Source organism: Bombus pascuorum, chromosome 2 (genome assembly GCF_905332965.1).
Source record: "Bombus pascuorum chromosome 2, iyBomPasc1.1, whole genome shotgun sequence".
Taxonomy (NCBI): Eukaryota; Metazoa; Arthropoda; class Insecta; order Hymenoptera; family Apidae; genus Bombus; species Bombus pascuorum.
In genome coordinates this window covers 10,399,203-10,418,202 of record NC_083489.1, presented here as the reverse complement: position 1 = coordinate 10,418,202, position 19,000 = coordinate 10,399,203, and the positions used below count along the sequence as shown (strand labels likewise).

Here is a 19,000-nt window from a genome sequence, read left to right as displayed (position 1 = left end):
CATTCTGTTCCACTCCGTTCCGTTCCATTCTTACAAGTGTATTTATTTAAATTCTTTTACTATATTTTTTACTCTTACCATTTACTACAACGTTATGTTCTGTATAATAAAACAACTGATTTAAGTGATAATTAATGTATGTAAATTGTACAGAATAGGTTATTGAGATATCTTTAATAAGTTATTTAAGTTAGTAGCAGAGAGAAACAAAGGTAAATGATAGCGAAATATGGTACAATATTTTAATAATATATGAAAATAAATGTTAAGTGCGCAATAAAAAATTAAGGTGAATAATAATATTTGTGTATAAATAAATAATATTTTATGTTATATAATTTCAGGATTTAATCCACATCTGATTAAACATGTTTGCTATAAAAAAAATTTTGAACAAAATACGAATTCCTTTATACCAAACTTATGCCACAAATTCAAAATTAGTTGAAATTTCAAAAAATGATACAGGTAATATCAGAATCCTAATTTTCATAAGTTATGTTTTTATTCAAGAATATTTTGCCCTAACAGGTATTGCTACAATATCTATGGCTCGTTCACCTGTAAACAATTTAAACAAAGAATTATTAAATGCTTTAAACATGTCCTTAATGGATGTACAAGAAGAAAAATGTCAAGGTGTTATATTAACATCGTCATTATCAAATATATTTTCAGCAGGACTTGATATAAATGAAATGTATAATCGGACTGAAGAACAGCTAACTGAATATTGGCAAACAGTGCAAGACACATGGTTAACTTTATATAATTTGAAAATACCAATAGCTGCTGCAATTAATGTATTATTATAAATATTATTAGTATAATTATTTTCTGAGAAATATATATATATATATATTTATATTTATATATATATATTTATAAATATATATATATATATTTGTTACTTTATTTATAAAGGGTGCCAGTCCTGCTGGAGGATGTCTTTTAGCATTGTCTTGTGAATATAGAGTTTTAGTTGAAGGAAAGCATACTTTAGGATTAAATGAAACACAATTAGGAATCATTGCTCCAGAATGGTTTAGAAATATCTATGTTGACACATTAGGATATAGAAGAGCTGAATTAGCACTTTTAAAGTAATTTATTGTTAATGAATGTATAACAAAACATTTATCCCATTTAGTAATATCTATAATTAATTAAAAACTATTGATTTCATAGAGGAACCCTATTTCATCCAAAGGAAGCATTAGAAATTGGACTTGTAGATGAATTAGCTTCTGATAAAGCTAATGCAATCCAAAAGTGTCAAAACTATATTGAATCTTTTAAACACATACCCTGTAAGTACAATATTTATTTAATTAAGATAAGTATGCTTAATATTTACCATATAAAATATTTATAAAGCCAAAGCTAGACAACTGACAAAAATGGAGTTAAGGAAACGTAATTCATTATGGTTGAAAGTAAACAAACATATGGATCTAAATCAATTTTTAACAATTATTCAGTTACCAGAAGTACAAACTGGCCTAAAATTATATATGGAAGCTTTGAAGAAAAAATAAGAAACTTTAATCAAAGTGTCGTATTTTAAACTATCACATTAAAGATTAAATATTTTTATACAATTTTTATAGAAATAAAATATTTTATACGAAAATATATTAGTATATTAAGAGATATATTATATTGTTTAATAAATATATTGTTTAATAAATATATAAGTTCAGCAAAAATACTTACTTCTATATTAATTTGCAAAGTAATAGGTTTATAATATAACTTCTGAATGATCATGCATCATTTTATCAAGTCATTCATCAAGCGCTAATATAATTTCTGAATCATCAACATTTAAATTTAATTGTTGCAATACTTGCAGAAATTCTTGTTGTTGAGAATCTGCAAAATGTGATATTTCTAATATTTGTTGACTACTTCTTTCATTCTCATGTCTATTAAACCAAAATAAGAGATTTTCGAAAATTAAACTTCAAAAAGATATTAAATTATCTAAAAAACGAAAGAACTTGCCTTATTAGCCGTTCACCGTATTCTTCAACCCAATTTTTTAATCGATTTATCATGATATCTTCTCGAACATCTATTATCTGTAATTAGAAAATTCATATTAGTTTTTGAAGTACAAACAACAAAAATATACATAGATACATGTACATACTTGTAAATGCCTTTCATGAGAATTATTAAGATTGTAATTTAACATGTCTTTATCTTCACATAGATTTAATAAATGACGTGGCATTTTTGCATCATCTCCAATACCACTAAGGAAATACAGAATTAATCCGTTAATAGTGTCATTATACTCTGCTTCACAATTACGTAATTGTGAAAAATATCCTCGTGCAGTTGTTAGAAAAGAATCCACCATATCAGAAATGTTGATCCTAAATACTTCATTTATATCCTTTATTAAATAAGTTTAATATTATTTTCAATTTAATTTTCCTATACATAACTCATAATAATTAAAATATACCTCCATTTGTTCATGCAGATCTACTTCAATGGACATTAATCTTGTCCATGCATCAGTTACCATATCACTAAATTCTTCTGAATATTGTTGTGCTATTTCAGTTACATTTTCTAATGTAGCAGTATCTACATCTCCAACTAGTTTTTTTAATAATTGTTTAACAGTTGCTAAAGCGTCAGTTTTCCTGCGCAAGACATCATTTACAATCCTTTAATTTGAAATAGTACAAATTACTATCAATTTTGTATATTTTATATTTGATGCTCATGTATATATATATATCACTCACATTCTACCTTGATTTTCTGAAATAGTTTTACCTTCATTTACAGCAATATTGTAAAGATTTATTTCATTCATTCGCTTATTATGTTCTTTCAAACCTATCTCACAAAACTCTTCGCATATAGCAATAAAATTTTTCTTATATTCTTCATGTGCATTTTGTGTATCATCAGTTACCATAGATAAATCCTTTCCTTCTACACATAAAATGTACTTAATAAATTTTTATGTGGAAATGCATGAAAAAGTAAATAATAATTATTGTATGTATAAATAAATTGATAAACCCTTGTCATCTTCAAACATTTGATGAAAGAGATAATCTCCATCAAGATGTTCTACATATGCAGCAGTGAGGATAGCTAATTTCTTTTCATATTCTTGCTGGGCATCCAATTCTTCTTTTTCTTTCATTTCTGCTTCTTCTAAAGTATTTAAAGTCCTACTAAATTATAAAATATAAATATTTTAAAATAAATATATATATATATTGTTTTTTATATATCTATTTTATGGATATTTTATAATTACTAATGTTTTTCTGTAGCATCTTTCCTTTGTTCATTAGTTATCATTTTGTATTCATAGTAAATTAATTGTGGTAAGAATGCAAATACATAATGCAAATATCCATCTTCTTTAGTGCATGGATTTCCACTCATATTCAAACTACGTAACTTTTTAAATTTTCTCAAATATAGTACCTAAATAATAATACAAATGTAAAAATATAAAATATTTAATATCCACGTATATTTTGCACATTACATACATGTTTTGTATCTGTTATAATATTATTACCAATACTAAAAATCGTAAGATGACATAATTCATCTATGTTTTCTATCTCACGAATTTCATTATTAAATAGAAGCAATATTTCTAGTTTCGTTAAATTGTTTAAATTCTCCATTATTTTAATGCGATTGAAAGAAAGATCTAATTCTTTTAAATTAACGAGTACATTTAGGTTTTCTATTTTCTCAATTATATTATTGGATAATTTTAATGTCATTAGATTTGGCATTACCCATAGATAATCAAGTTTTAGAATATCTAGAAGAAAAAATAACAAGTACACGTATGTATAACAAGCTAAATGCAAGTTTAAAATTTATGTATAATACGTACTAAGAAATTCAATCCGAATTTCTTTTATTTCATCTAATTTAATACCATCTTCGTAAAAAAGTTTACCAGCTTCTCCTTTTGGCCCTTGTTCAATTACCAAATTTATTAACATATCTTGATTTATTACACGAGGTTGTACAAACTCTTGTAATATAGTAGGAACGTCTTCCTCAATCATCATTTTTAGATATTTCATAAATATCCTATACAAAATTAAATGAACAATTATCAGAGTACATATACATATGTATGTACTGCTTTGTATCGAAAAGATTTAATTTATGTAATCTTCATTCGTGGTTGCCGCGCAACAAAGATTTATCAATTTTGTGACGAACTTCAGAACCATGTCGTGTCAATTTCATACCAAAGAAGATTCCTTTTTTATCGACCCGAAGAAATCTATTTTATTGAAATTTATCTTTTAAAGACAACATTTTGTTAAGTCCGGTTATATCATTGTTATATTCCTTATCATTTATTACTTGGTCACGTCGTACAAATGTTTTTAATTATTTTTTATAAATAGTTACAGACAAAAGTTTAAGAGATAAAAAATGTCACTTAAAAAGAGAGAGAGAGAGAGATTTCATTAAAGTTTGATTGTAAAGTGTACAGTTCAATTTAAAAGTTGAAGTATAAAAAAATATTTAATATATGTAAGCTGAATTTTATTTATTAAATTAAGTAACACTTATTTAATAAATTAAATACAAACATTTATTAATTAAAAATTGTTTGAGTTATTTTAAATATGTCGTAAAATCCCTATAATTTTGCTTTACAGCGCTCTCTAGTGTTTGATCACGTAATTATGGAGATTTATATAAGTATTGATCCAGAATGAAAACTGTCTAGGAATTACATATTCTATGTTCATATTCCTAAGCTAATTATCATTGATAACTGTAAAATTAAATTACGCTTTTCGTATCGTAACGTTACGAACAAAAAGTTAATAACAAATTACATATAATACAATCCGCCTTTTCTAATTTGTCCAGTTACTACTAAACTCTAGAGAAAAGTGTTAGATTAAATAGATAAAACTAGATAGAAATTTAGGTAGACAGATAATAAAATTTCAATATTCTTATTTTCACAAAATATATAGAATAAGTAAATATTTCGTTCCCTCTTATTCGAAAAGATATATTAGAAAAGTTATTAATACATTTATTTTGAATTAGAAATTTGAGTTATTCGTAAAATAAATGTATTTACTTTAAATGTTAGATCCAATCAAAATGGCATTCTCAGAGTGCTGTGCCTGATTGGTTAGAGTTTTATGTCACTTTGTATTTGACGTCTGACTTTATCGTCGTTGGGTCATATGATACTGTCACTCATTATAAGAAGTTTTTAATTTATTATCAAGTATTGTTCCTGTCAAAATTTGTTACGTGCCTTACATAAGCACAAGTGAATCAAAGTAATATTATCGAATATAGAAACAGTTACATACAAGTTGCAACAATGTCATTTTTTGGAGTAAATGTCAATCCATTTTCAACACCAGTAGGCCAGAAAATAGGTAAGTTTTATTATTTACTTTTACGAAATGCATTAAGTCGGTTATTTTATTATTATATTAATAATCAGTTAACAAGTTCTTTCTATATGAACAACTATTTGTACATCAATATTAATGAATGCTTAAATACTTATAGATTTTTTCCATGTATATGTATATATCTTTAGCATTCACATCATGAATCATGACCTATGTAACATCTTTTATTCCAATTAATAAATTATAACATCTTTATTTGTATATTTCAGAGCAAGCTACAGATGGTAGTTTGCCAAGTGAAAATTGGTCACTTAATATGGAAATATGTGATATTATAAATGAAACAGAGGAAGGGCCAAGAGATGCAATTAAAGCAATTAAGCGTAGGCTAAATCAGGCTGCTGGAAAAAATTATACTATAGTCATGTATACTCTTACTGTTAGTATTTATATATTTGATAACATGTACATTTCAGATAAGACATAGGCAATATTTAAAAGTTATTTTGTACAATTAAATAATATATATGTATGTAATATAAAGCATTTACTTCTTAAGAGAATTAATTTTTCAAAATAATTTGCTTCTTTTTACAGTTATTTGAATTAGGTTTTAACCATACTTAGCAGCTATGATTAGTAGATTAGTGGTAGCTATTTTGTAAGAACTTATCTATTTCTTACTTTTAATCTTCTTATTTTCAAATATCCATGAACATTAATTTATGTATGTTAATGGATGAATGCCAAAAATAGGTATTGGAGACATGCGTAAAAAATTGTGGAAAACGTTTTCATTCGCTTGCCTGTTCACGAGAATTTGTACAAGAATTGGTTAAGTTAATTGGACCAAAAAATGAACCACCAACAGCAGTACAAGAAAAGGTCCTGAGTTTAATTCAAACATGGGCAGATACGTTCCGCCATCAGCCACATACCCAAGGAGTTGTTCAAGTATATCAAGAATTAAAAGTAAAAGGGATTCAATTTCCAATGACAGACTTGGATGCCATGGCACCTATTATCACTCCAGAACGAGTAAGCTTTTTTTTTGTTGTGATATATGATCAAAAAATTATTGTTTTATATATTTTGTGATTATTATAATTTTTTTTTATTGTAATATAATTATAGAGTGTACCTGAGTCAGAACAGAATGTCATGAATGTACCTACAGTTGAACAGCAATCAGTAACTTCTGTAACACCACAAGTTCAACAACTTCAAAACCAATCATCTGGACAAGTAGCTATATTGAATGAACAACAAATGGCTAAAATACAAAGTGAACTCGATGTTGTACAAGGAAACATGCGTGTCTTATCAGAAATGTTGGCATATTTTACAAGTTCAGATCAGAATAATAGTCAACAACCTGATCCTGCTGATCTTGGACTTTTAACTGTATGAATATAATTATCTGTCTTATATATATGAATAGCAGTAATATCTAATAGCAAATACCCATTAAAACAAATGCCTTTTCTATCCAACAATGTAATGTTGTATATATGAAATTGGAAAACATATTTTTATGTAAGGTACACACATATATTTAAATTATAATACTTTTCATTTGTAGGAACTTCATTCCACATGTAAAGCAATGCAAGAGCGTGTTGTTGATTTAATTGGAAAGCTGGCACATGATGAAATGACAGCAGAATTATTGCGTATTAATGATGAATTAAACAATTTATTTTTGCGTTATTCGCGTTATACAAAAAATAAAGCTGTTGCTGCAAGTACTATTTTAGCACAAACGATTGGTCATCCTCCAAACATAGATTCTGCTTCATCAATTAATAAACAAGAAGCTGATTCTCTTATTGATTTATCTGATGAAACTGATACTTTGGAGAAGAAAATGACAGAAATAGGTAAGTATTATATTTATAATAATCGAATAATGTTTGTGTGTGTGTGGATAATTCTTTTATATTAAATTACAGGCATAGCTGATAATATTGACCAAAATAGGATAGATCGGAAGGACAAGAAAGAAGGCGATAGTGATGAATTTGATATGTTTGCACAATCACGGAATACATCTTACGAAACTGCAAAAAACAGGTTTCTAATATTAAATTAATTGCAACTTTTAAATGTGTATACCTAATATATAACTATCCACTTATTTTTATTGTAGCGGTAGCAAATATGAGGATAATTTGGAGCAGGTGAGCGGAGGAAGTCTCAGTACAGCGATTCTCAATCGCAATAATCCTAAGTATCCCCAGCAGACTGCTTCTACAGTCGCTTCTACTACTGCTACTTCTGTGCGTAATCCCTGTTCCTATAATTATTGCTAAGCATTTAGTTAATATCATGAATAATATAGATACTGATTATTATTGAAAAGAATAAGATTATTACAAAACTTTTTATAAATTTAATTACACAATATTGCAAAATTATATTTTTGTAAGCAATTTAGTTACGATTTCATACAATGAGCTTAAAATTACTCTCATAAAGGTAAGAATATCATACTTACTACACATTATGATATTAAAACGTTGTGATTATATTCTTATTCATTTAATAGATTTATTTAGAAGTTGCTTCCTTTCACTGCTTTCTATAGCATGAAATAATTAATTTTCTCTTATGTTTCCTTTTGCTTTATTTTTGCCTATATATATGCATATGTTGAGAATTTTATTATTTCGTTTGATACGTTTATTTTTATTTTTTTGTTTCTTTCTTTTAATATTCAGCTGAACCGGGAGTCTGAATTTAATGAGATGGCAGCCTGGTTAGATCATACGGTGAGTTATATATAACAATGAGATTAAAAATTTGTAATATAATCATTTAACACATCATTAAAATTTTCTTCAAAATGTTCAATTGCATTTAATTATATTTCGTAGTTATTAAAACAACTTCTTTTTCAGCCAGGAGCACATGGTGATCAAGAATCTCTAACATCTTCAGAGTTCGAACGTTTCTTAGCAGAACGAGCTGCTGCTGCTGAAGCTCTACCAACTCTACCCACAACTACTACTAGTACAGGAAATACTACAAATTCTGAAAACTCTAACATTCAGCGTCAAATTAATAAGGATCAAGATAAATCTTTATTTGCTCTTTAAATGTAATTTTCATATTTACATTTTAGAAAACTGATGAAAATTAAATTTATTCTAATTCGGTCATCAAATACACTTTCTAATAAATCAATGCTTCTAATAATAATATTAATATTAGAAACATTGATAAAATAAGTTGAAGAAAACAATATAAAAAAAATAAAAAGAAAATGCTTTGTGCTTAAATGTACTTAAGAATAGAATTGATACTAAATGATCGTAAATTAGCATTTTATTACGTTGTAAAAATTTAATAACAATGAATAACTTATTTTAAAATAACCGTTACGCGTAAATATTATGTAATGCAAAAATAGAAGAAATACTAAATTATGTTATTTGTATATAAAAAAACACATTGTATGCAAAATAATATTCATATTACAATGTGTGGTCTCATGCCTTGGAACTGTATAAGAATTATTAATTTATGCATTTGCATTTTTCAAATTTGCGGATTTAAATAGAAAAAGATTAATATTTCATTTTGTGATTGATTTTGTTACGCTATAGATCGAAATATTTTTATATCTTAGATTCGTCGATTATTTGATATTTTGTATAAATATGATACGTTCATTATTATAGTAATTTTGATCTTTATGAAGTATTATTATTATAGAGTAATATAAATTTATCGATAGTATTGTTATAATTATGTAACGATATATTACAAATAACTAATATATTCTAAAATTATATTATAGGAATATCATTGGTAATAAGGAACGTTATGTAAATCTTATGTTTGTAATTTAAAATTATAGTTTTACTTTGAAGAAAGCAAACATATTGACAGTACTATGATAAGAACTAAGATTCTTTATGCAATTTTAAAGATGTGATAAATCATTATGAAACTATCTTTAAATGTTTGATTTTATAAGGCTGTATCCTTCTACCAATGAATATTTTATTTTAATATCAGATAGTCAAATATTTTTACTAAAAATATATTACTTTTGACAAATAGTGCAGCTATAGCACTAAACATGTTAATTCTTTTATTCTAGAATAGATGAAATATTTAAGAATATTTCAAATAGATGTTTAAAACAAGATGAAAGAAAAATTAAATTTGCTTATTTGTGTGAATTGTATTTACTTCTACGTAAATACTTGTAATCTATGTAACTAATAACATAAAAAATTATTCTTCTGTTTTATGTGATTATTGCAATTTTTATTGAATATTGTGAAAGAAATTAATTTTATATTTTCAATAATTTCTTTATATTTTTAAAATTATACATCATTTTTTCGTTTTGTAATAAACTTTTCTAATATTCCAATATATTGATGATTGTATTTAAAAATTCTAATCCTTAAATAAAACTAATATAAAATTGCAACATATAGTACTTCAAAGACAATTATAAAAAATTTGTTATTATTTATATATTAAGGTTTTCTATAACAATTATATAAATTACAATTTTATATTTATGTTAATATTTAATCAAGATCACAATTACAGACATTAAATATTATTTATATCAACAATATTTCTATATTTTAAATTATTTTGACATTTGCAAATAAATTATCGAATATAATATAAAAAGGACTGAGAAAATTGTTTCGTACTGTAAGTTTTTTATTTAAAATTCTATTTTTCAAGTAAATTTTTATTTTGTTAATCATAATTATATGATCACATGACCTATTTTATAATAAAATAATATTCATATTAAATGATTATCAAACAAATTTTTTTTATCAATATATATAATATATACAATATAATATATTATATATGTATATAAATTATTTCTCTCTATCGTTTCACTATATGGAAAGATACTTATCCGCATTCAAATTTCTCATATTGGTCCATCGATGTGTAAGTACAGATACATATGTTCGTGAATATATCATTGCGATACCACAAGCTAAGGTCACGTGGTTCACTCATCGTGTATTTCACGCTGATCATTTCAACCCGTGTGGTTGGTCTAATCGGTACCAGTTGAAGGCACAGTATACAATTTGATTGATTCTATACTAAGATTTCAAGATTAATCTCGGATGATCTGGTATCGAAAATATAGTTCAAAGTTATTGTTGTGCTTTTCTCATAAGAAACATGTATACTGTATCAAAAGGACCTAGCAAGATAGCCGCTAAGACACGAAGAGGTACCGATACCAGAAAATTTTTAACTGTATTTATAAACAGTTATAATATCAACTTCGTTGAACATTATCATCTTTCAGGGATTAGTCAGAACCTCGAGAGGCTGGAAACTTTGCGTGATTTAACGAGAAAAGCAGATCCTGATGATGATCACGAGGCCACCCGGTAAGTAATGCTTGAACCCATGTTAACCCTGGTTCGTTTCTTTCCTTTCTCTTTTTGTAACTTCAGCATTTCGACATTACGCAATTCATAATTGTCCGTTAATAGTAAGCACGTGCAATTCCTATGTTGTATTCCTAAAGACTCATAAATTATAATTCATGAAGTATTACACAATCATATCATTATCATATGCTTTTAGAAAAAAGTTATGTGATGTACTATGAGCAGTTTTTTCGTACATTAATATGTATAATAAAAACAATTATTATTTCACAGCCATGTGCCAAAACCAGTCTTTCACATAAATGGGAAATCTAAATTCAGTTCACAGAGGCATCAAATGCAAGAAGTTATTACACCTCAGCATGAAGAACTTATTAAATTTGTCTATGAATGTAGGTTAAACATTTATGTTACTTGATTTTGAAAGTTATAACAAAATTTTTATTTCACAGTGTATAAGGAAATATATTTATACTGTATTTGTATTGCATAATATCATAACACTACAATTATAATTTTTATTTATCAGCATGGAATCAAGTTAATACACGACAAAGAACTGAATCTTCTGATGGTTCAGATTGTTCAGAACCTTCCAGTAAGTTTTTTAAAATCTAATTGAAGCAGACTGTAAATTTTTTACTTTTATTTACCTTTTTAAGCATTAAATATGTATATCTTTGCGTATATACAAATTCATAAGTAACTAATTAAAATTTGATTAAATATTTATAATAAATAAAAATATTTTGTAAATTTCAGGTCCTAGTTCTATAGTGTATTACAATGATGGTGAACCAAATGACACCCTCCAAGGTAAGCTATAATTTCTCTCTTTTAAAAAAAGACTATATATAATTGAGATAGATTAAAATAAATATACTATTTCAGATTTTAAACCATTTGATTTGGAATCATGGTGGGGTAAACGATTATTTAATAATATCACAAAGTCACTTTGAAAGACACAGAAATTTATAACAGTTATGGAGATACATCTTGAAGTAGTACAGAATGGCAAACAGTGCTAAAGATTAGCCTGTTTTGTGATTTAAAAGTAATTGAAGAATCAGTGAATAACTGTGTAGAATTGAATCTGAAGATTAGAAATGAACATAATTTGTTGGATACCACAAAGTTGCAATTAATGAATTTAAACTGTTGTAGAATTCATACATAATTATTTGTTACAACGAATTTCTTGTATGAAATATCAACTTTTTATTATACATGCAACTTTAAAAATTAATTTGTTTGGAACTTTAAATACATACACATATGTAACCATAGAACAGCATTTTTTTTAATATTGTGAGGGATTATGATTGGTAATTTGCATGAGTTTAGATATGCATTATTATCAACATTATCCTTGAATTGTGATATAACAATACACATAAATTATACATTTCTGTTTGAAGCTGTTCCAAAATTTTGATTAATATAAAATTGTACAGAAATTTTGTTCAAGTTCAGAAGATGTTGCAAATATATAAATTAACCGGTAAAAAATTAATGTGATACAAAGTACGATTGCTATTTCCGTTCATAGATTTTTAAAATAACGCAGGTAAAGATACAACTCATAAATACATACCAGATAGGGTTAGGCAAACACAAAAATCCCTGCGTGGTATGAATGCAGCGTGAAAATAATGAATTTTTAAGCATAGAATGATGTACATATTACATGCATCGTTTGTGTGAATGCATGACTACACTGCTGATATTGTTATGACAATTGTATCTAAATACATTTATGTAAGCAAATTTTAGTATAACTTTGTAGACTGATAATGTTTAAGGTTGTTACATGATTATTAGACAAGATAAACCTTGTCACCAATGTATTTGCAACCTTTGCTTTCAAAGTTCTTATTTCATATTTATCTGACTTAATCTTATCTAATTATTAAATTTTTACTTTAAGTATTAAAAAAAATGATTATCAAAAATTTTTATATGAATTGATACTTTTGAAAAGCAGAGTTTGCAAAAGTAGTCAAAATGTAGTGCAACATTTGGCCATTTAAGGCTGAATCAAGCGGTTATAAATAAATACATCTTTATATACATAACATCTTTCTTAATCTTTTTACATTAACTTTGATACATTAAATTTCATAGTATTAACGTGACTTATACATTTTTTTAACAGTAAATAAATTTTAATATTAAATATAAAACTGTCAATTCATATGAGTTTCTAAAGATAGATTATGTATAGGTTTTTAAATTATATATGTCTGTAATCAAATTTATAAGAACTAATTGAATTATTGTTTCATAATAAAATGAATAATAACATTATGTTTTGAGAAATAAGTAAAAAAATATCGCCTATTATAAGGGATCAATCGTACTTGCCTCAAACTAGGTAGGTTAACTGTTTAAATAACCTTCTCAATTCACAAATATAAGATATTGAAAGCAAATATTTAAAAATTATAAGTTATATTTTTAACATAATATAATATATTTATTATAAATATATATTTAAGTTTATTCCACTAATATATGTAGATAATATTTTTATGGGAAAGGATGTGTGAATTAAGAAAGCAAGAATATGACTATTTTGATACAATAATGAATAAAAGTCTTATGGGAATGGCAAAAATACATAATAGTTTAATTGCACTAGAAGAATGTAATGCAATCTTACGTAAAGATTATGCAAATATGATTGGGAAGGTATATAATTTGTCATGATTAAATAAAAATTTTAATTACAATATTATATGGTATTATAATAATAGGTTAAATTAATATCTGGTGGCAGAGCTGAAAATGAATTAATATATCCAGGAGTTGTGGGTCCTGGGATGTTAACAGCTGCAGTTTTAGGAAATACCTTTTCTGCGCCTTCTGTTGATAACATATTAAGAGTTATTGAAGAAGTTGGATTTGATCACACTGAAGGTAATAAGATATAATTATATAATAAGATATTATTTTATATTATTAAATAATTAAATAAAATATATATATACAGGTATATTATTAATTGTACAAAATTATGCGGAATATTCTATAAACTTTAATTTGGCAAAATTATATGCTGAACTAAAAGGATATGTTGTTAGACTAATAACAATAAATAGCAGTGATATGTTTTATTTTGGTAATAGTATAAAAGAACATAATCTTCTACCTACACTTTTTATATGTAAAATAGCTGGAGCTATGTCAGAAGAAGGAAAATGTTTAGATGAGATCTATTCTTTTTGTAATTCTATTGCAAATAGTGGAGAAATAGTACTTTTAAAAACAGGTTACACAATTTTCTTTAAATTAAATTGTCTAATAATATAATATAAAGAAAAGATTATATTTTGCAGATGATTATTTTGAAGATATAATTCATGAAGGATACAAATTGGAAATATTCCCAAATTTAGTTAAACAAGTACTCAAACCACTGATAGATATATTAAATATAACATCACAAAATCAAACTAAAACAAGTATACACGAAACCAAAAAGTTTTGTATTGGTCATGAGGTTGCAATTATAATAAGTAACTTTGGTATAAAAGAACTAGACATTTGAAAATAATGTTTATCTTTTGAATCCTGTTTGTTATCTTGAAACAGTTTTTATTCCTTAGGTTGTAGCCAAATACAAGGAAACATATTTATCTTAGAACTTTTGCAACAAATAGAAATAAACGGATTAAAACTAAAAAGAATATATATGAAAGAATTTATGAAATATTCAAATAGTAATGGTTTTCACATTTGTCTATTAAATCTTTCATTCAATACAGTATTAATTAAATATTTAGATTTTCCAGCACTTGTATCTACTTGGCCAGTAGCATTAGGTTTAGAGGAAATAGAAACTAAAAAGGTATTATAAAATTTATGGAATTAACTTCTTTTCTATTTTTCAATTTATATTATATTTTAACTTCAAACTAAAATTAATTTCTAGCATGATGAAACAAAATTAATTACATTAAAAAAGAACCATAAGGTAATTACATTCTATTAGTGCATTATGGAAGATGTAATATAATAAAATCTTAATGAATGTGTAGAATATGGACTGGAATGTTTTAAATTTACAAGGACCAACAATGAATCATAAAACTAGTCAAACATTTTTATTAATCATATCAATGGCATGTGAAGCAATAATAGCATGTGAAAGACAATTGAATATAATGGATCAAAAATATGGCAATAGAGATTATGGTACAAGTCTTGCATGTGGAGCTAAAGCTATACAAAATGCTATTCAGGTTGGATATTAAACATGTTTAAAAAAAAAAACATAATGGAATTTTAATTAAAACATTTTACAGAAAAATGAAATATTAGGAACAAATTTATACACAACATTTTTACAAATCAGTCATATCATTCAAAAGACAGTGAGTGATATACGAGGAAGGCTATATTTTTTATTTTTTTTCTATATTGCTGAAGTAAGATATAATATGTTATGTTTAACTTTTCGGTTGCATATATGGTTAACTTTTTAAATGCATAACACATTTTAGGCTTTTTCGAAATATGAAAATGATAAAGAAATAACAGTAGATGTATGGTTACATGTGTTAATTACTGCAAATAAAGCAATTGAACAATTTAAAGCATCCTCTGTAGGTGTCCAAATCCTATTAACCACTTTAACAGCAGTACAGATAGATTTACAAAATGCATTAAGTAGAAATGTGGATCCTATTGATGCATTTGGAATAGCTGTGAGAGCTGCTGAAAATTTTACTACAAATGTTTTGTATACACAATCTTCTCATGTAAAAAATATAAAATACTATAGTTTACTTCACAAATTTTAGTTTGTAATAATATATTAAAATAAGAAAAATTTATTTAAAATCTATTTCAGGAACTCAAATATCCTGATCCTCAAGCACATTCAGTAGGTGTATGGATGAGAGCTGCATATGAAGGCACTAAGTTAAAATTAATTTATCGTAATACAAAATAATAAATTTGTAATAAGTATCTCATAAGTATTATTAGTTATATTAATATTAAATATATTAATACACGAAAAAAGAAATTAATAAATATTTAATGATATTACATGTTACACCTTAGATGAAGCGATTCATTATGCTACATAAATATATTTCTGCTATTACTTATATGTACGAGGTCATCAAAACTATGAGTGTATGCGTGAGCAGGCATCATACAAACGAATGATATAAATGTATGTTCAGATATGTATAAAAGACTATCATAATGTCACGTGTTCTTGGCTTCTCTTCATTTCTGTCTTATCACGTGAAAAAGCTGAAAAAAATTAATTTCGTTGTTTCAAAACGTGAACTAAAAATTAATAAATAATACACGCACATTGTGTTTTTATATTAGATACATTTTATATCTGACATTATGAACAGAGGTTATGTTTAAAATTATAATTCTAACTTTCTAAATTCTTAAATATGTATAACATTTAAATATTTTATTTAAATCTTGCGAATATATTGCGTTATTTATACGCACACACACATACACATAGTACATAATGTGTGCGTTTAAGATGATAAGAGTGATAAGGATATAAAAATATATGAACATTAAATTTGTAACACTCATATAAAAAAAACAGTAATATTAACAATGAATGCTGTGATTGCTTTATGTATCTTCTGTGAATCACATGGACCTAAAGTGATATTTACAACTCAATCATATCGTAATTATGATAATCAAAGTACAGAGAAACTGAAATTTTATGGTCCAAAAGAAATATTAAGACGAAGTCAAAGTGTTATGGAAGATGGACAGCATGAATGTGAAGGATGTCAAAGTATTGGTAATGTGAAATATTTAAGTAATGAACATGAAACAAGGACATCATTTCTTTCTGCTCAGCAATCATTAACTCAAGATATTTGGTGCTTGCTAAAGCATGCATGCTTTAGGTATAATAATTATGAAATATTTCTTCGTATTTTTTAAATATATATTTTATATATATAATAACATGAATTTATATATTACCCAATCCTCTAAAACTTAATAGTCATATGTATGTTTTAATTTTTTAAGGAGCCTAAGCTGTGAAGTACATCCTGGTAAAGAAGGTGTTTGCTACTTTGGAGATGAATATAGGGGGCATGTTTTAAGTCATACATTTACACTAAAAGATGCCCAGGTGAATTATGCAACGAAAAAGCATGTTTGGTAGCTATTACTACAAATTATTCAAACCATGTCATTAATTATAATCTTAAATTTTTAGAAAGGAATTTAGAAAGTAATTCACCAATATTAAGGTATTCTCTTTTTCTTTTTACAGGCAAGAGGTTTTCGTAAATGGTGCAGTTTTATTGTTTTCATGAGGGATAAACAATTTCTATTAAATATGTGGCCCTTTTTAGTTGATAATTTAAAAGAAGTAATTCGAGAATTACAAGATTTTGCTGAAAAGAAATACAATGCAGAAGAAGCAGAATGTCCACAAAGAATTGTTCGTTTATCAACAGCCAACAATGGACCAGGATTGTATAATAATTCAAACAGACAACCTAGAACTTTTAGTGATATAACCAATGAGAAACATGTTTTTATAAGGTCTGTTTTATAGTTATGGGATAAGTATTTAATACTTACAAAATAGAATATTAATAAATTACAATTAAACCAGAATCCACATGTGGCTGGTATGGATTCTTAGTGCAGGGGCAAGACATTTCATAGAAATTTTTCCCATGAGCTTATTAGATGATGAATTAAATTACAATTTGGAGGATCAAATTGGTTAGCATCACAAAAAATACCACATTTATAAAAAATATATACTTGAATTTATTTCATCAAATAGCATTTCTCGTTGTTTAGAAACTGAAGATGGATTTACTTTAGTAAATGCCAAATTACCTGTAAATTTAACTTTAAACTCAAATGAACCAGAAACAACACTCGAATTCTCAGAGGTCTCAGGGAAATCTACTACAGTGATACTTAAAGATTTGAGAGCTGTACTAGGGAAGGATCAATTTAGACAACTTTTATATTCTAGTTTAACGGGCGTTCAAATTTTGGTAAGAGGTCCAAACATTGAAAGATTGGAATCTTTATATGGACTTAGTTCTCTTATTCCACGTGCATGTAGAAGAGTTAAGACTCAAGCAACAGAATATATGGATCCTAACAAGTGTAACTTTATTGGTATGTACATTATTGTTACAAAAATATTAAAATATAGATATTTTATTAAATATTTTATAAATAATCACATTAATTTCAGGTGTCGACACATCAGTAGCTGTTCCTTTACCTTGTGCAAATGTATGTAGATTAGATATTGTTACTGATGAACACAAAGTTGAAAATTCAAGTTCACATATTGTTAGATGGACGGGAACATTACCACTAAAGTTACCAACGTTATTAACAAAAATTGAAAAATCACTTGAAAATGAGAAACTTGGAAATTCGACTTTGAAGGCACATTTTGCTGCATTACAAGAGGAATGGGCAAAGTATAATTATATTGTGTATTTTATATTAATATTCAACAATATTTTTTGTGTTAACTGTGAATTTTTATTATAATTGTAGCATTGCCAAAGTAGTTCATGCCATGCGAGGACGTGGTCATAGTGGTGATCTCTCTGGACTTATGCTTAGTTTAGGCGCTGGACCTCATGATAAAAAATTATTAGATACTTGGTCAATGGGATTGCCACCAAATCCGGCATAATCATTTAATTAATTTATCATGTTTTATACAATGTAGAATAGTGGGTAATATTTAATTTAATATATAAAGTGTATTCTCTCTTATTTGTTCATGCAATATTTATGTATTCAAGGTTGTGCATAATTTTTTATTTATAATATAGTCAACACATAACGAATATTGATATCAGTATAAAATAAATTATCTTACATACATCACTTAATAATTAAGATTTTATATCCAGTTTTATAAAATCATATAATATCTACATGAAATTTTTTGATAAAATTGATATCAAAATAAATTTTAATGGAGATTTCGTTTAATTTTGATAAGTAATTGCTTATCTTCATAAATAGTCGACCCATATCTTATAAGTATATGTAACTATAACATATCTTTGATTAAATGCAATTTATTTAATAGGTTTTATTTATAGCAATTTTAATTTTTTCACATTTCAATTGAAATGTTCAAAAAATATCTCGGAAACGAATATAGCTTCAACATTTTGTGAAATGTTA

General features: G+C 25.9%; 5 protein-coding genes and 1 long non-coding RNA gene across 13 annotated transcripts; 4 read left to right on the top strand and 2 right to left on the bottom strand.

Moving 5' to 3' along the window:
• The first annotated feature begins 3 nt into the window (after nucleotides 1-3).
• On the top strand, nucleotides 4-1,655 carry LOC132916449 (enoyl-CoA delta isomerase 1, mitochondrial-like). Its single transcript, XM_060976477.1, has 6 exons — nucleotides 4-212; nucleotides 345-468; nucleotides 532-803; nucleotides 925-1,103; nucleotides 1,189-1,310; nucleotides 1,378-1,655. The coding sequence occupies exons 2-6, from the start codon at nucleotides 369-371 to the stop codon at nucleotides 1,536-1,538; spliced, it is 834 nt and encodes a 277-aa protein (XP_060832460.1). The 5' UTR covers nucleotides 4-212; nucleotides 345-368; the 3' UTR covers nucleotides 1,539-1,655.
• On the bottom strand, nucleotides 1,090-4,360 carry LOC132916456 (dynein regulatory complex subunit 3-like). The gene is made up of 10 exons (XM_060976486.1): nucleotides 3,893-4,360; nucleotides 3,534-3,817; nucleotides 3,293-3,465; nucleotides 3,049-3,206; nucleotides 2,766-2,958; nucleotides 2,477-2,684; nucleotides 2,156-2,404; nucleotides 2,008-2,084; nucleotides 1,717-1,928; nucleotides 1,090-1,308 (listed from the first exon to the last, which is right to left on the bottom strand). The coding sequence occupies exons 1-9, from the start codon at nucleotides 4,086-4,088 to the stop codon at nucleotides 1,787-1,789; spliced, it is 1,680 nt and encodes a 559-aa protein (XP_060832469.1). The 5' UTR covers nucleotides 4,089-4,360; the 3' UTR covers nucleotides 1,090-1,308; nucleotides 1,717-1,786.
• A 414-nt stretch (nucleotides 4,361-4,774) lies between these two features.
• On the top strand, nucleotides 4,775-9,794 carry LOC132916444 (TOM1-like protein 2). Of its 8 annotated transcripts, none has more exons than XR_009660097.1 (9): nucleotides 4,775-5,426; nucleotides 5,675-5,844; nucleotides 6,162-6,443; nucleotides 6,540-6,809; nucleotides 6,988-7,285; nucleotides 7,358-7,478; nucleotides 7,555-7,684; nucleotides 7,954-8,176; nucleotides 8,310-8,417. XR_009660097.1 is itself a non-coding variant. In XM_060976462.1 (9 exons), exons 1-9 carry the CDS (start codon nucleotides 5,369-5,371, stop codon nucleotides 8,501-8,503), a joined length of 1,479 nt encoding a protein of 492 aa, XP_060832445.1. In that variant the 5' UTR covers nucleotides 4,775-5,368; the 3' UTR covers nucleotides 8,504-9,794. The 8 variants fall into 8 exon arrangements, 6 of the variants coding, with proteins under 6 accessions (XP_060832445.1, XP_060832443.1, XP_060832448.1 ...); XR_009660096.1 differs by having other exon boundaries at nucleotides 8,306-8,417; XM_060976462.1 differs by having other exon boundaries at nucleotides 7,555-7,585; nucleotides 8,126-8,176; nucleotides 8,306-9,794.
• Nucleotides 9,795-10,282: 488 nt separating this feature from the next.
• On the top strand, nucleotides 10,283-12,880 carry LOC132916453 (MAPK regulated corepressor interacting protein 2). Its single transcript, XM_060976483.1, has 6 exons — nucleotides 10,283-10,638; nucleotides 10,717-10,801; nucleotides 11,078-11,196; nucleotides 11,334-11,402; nucleotides 11,567-11,620; nucleotides 11,696-12,880. Exons 1-6 carry the CDS (start codon nucleotides 10,587-10,589, stop codon nucleotides 11,764-11,766), a joined length of 450 nt encoding a protein of 149 aa, XP_060832466.1. The 5' UTR covers nucleotides 10,283-10,586; the 3' UTR covers nucleotides 11,767-12,880.
• A 120-nt stretch (nucleotides 12,881-13,000) lies between these two features.
• Nucleotides 13,001-18,899, top strand: LOC132916455 (triokinase/FMN cyclase). The gene is made up of 17 exons (XM_060976485.1): nucleotides 13,001-13,498; nucleotides 13,564-13,726; nucleotides 13,800-14,078; nucleotides 14,146-14,334; nucleotides 14,416-14,657; nucleotides 14,742-14,783; nucleotides 14,848-15,051; nucleotides 15,115-15,237; nucleotides 15,313-15,570; nucleotides 15,663-15,733; nucleotides 16,558-16,713; nucleotides 16,841-16,946; nucleotides 17,091-17,365; nucleotides 17,439-17,551; nucleotides 17,633-17,962; nucleotides 18,042-18,276; nucleotides 18,356-18,899. The coding sequence occupies exons 1-17, from the start codon at nucleotides 13,349-13,351 to the stop codon at nucleotides 18,495-18,497; spliced, it is 3,078 nt and encodes a 1,025-aa protein (XP_060832468.1). The 5' UTR covers nucleotides 13,001-13,348; the 3' UTR covers nucleotides 18,498-18,899.
• LOC132916458 (uncharacterized) lies at nucleotides 15,523-16,306 on the bottom strand. The gene is made up of 2 exons (XR_009660099.1): nucleotides 16,139-16,306; nucleotides 15,523-16,075 (listed from the first exon to the last, which is right to left on the bottom strand). It is a non-coding gene; the product is annotated as an uncharacterized LOC132916458 (long non-coding RNA).
• Nucleotides 18,900-19,000: the final 101 nt, after the last annotated feature.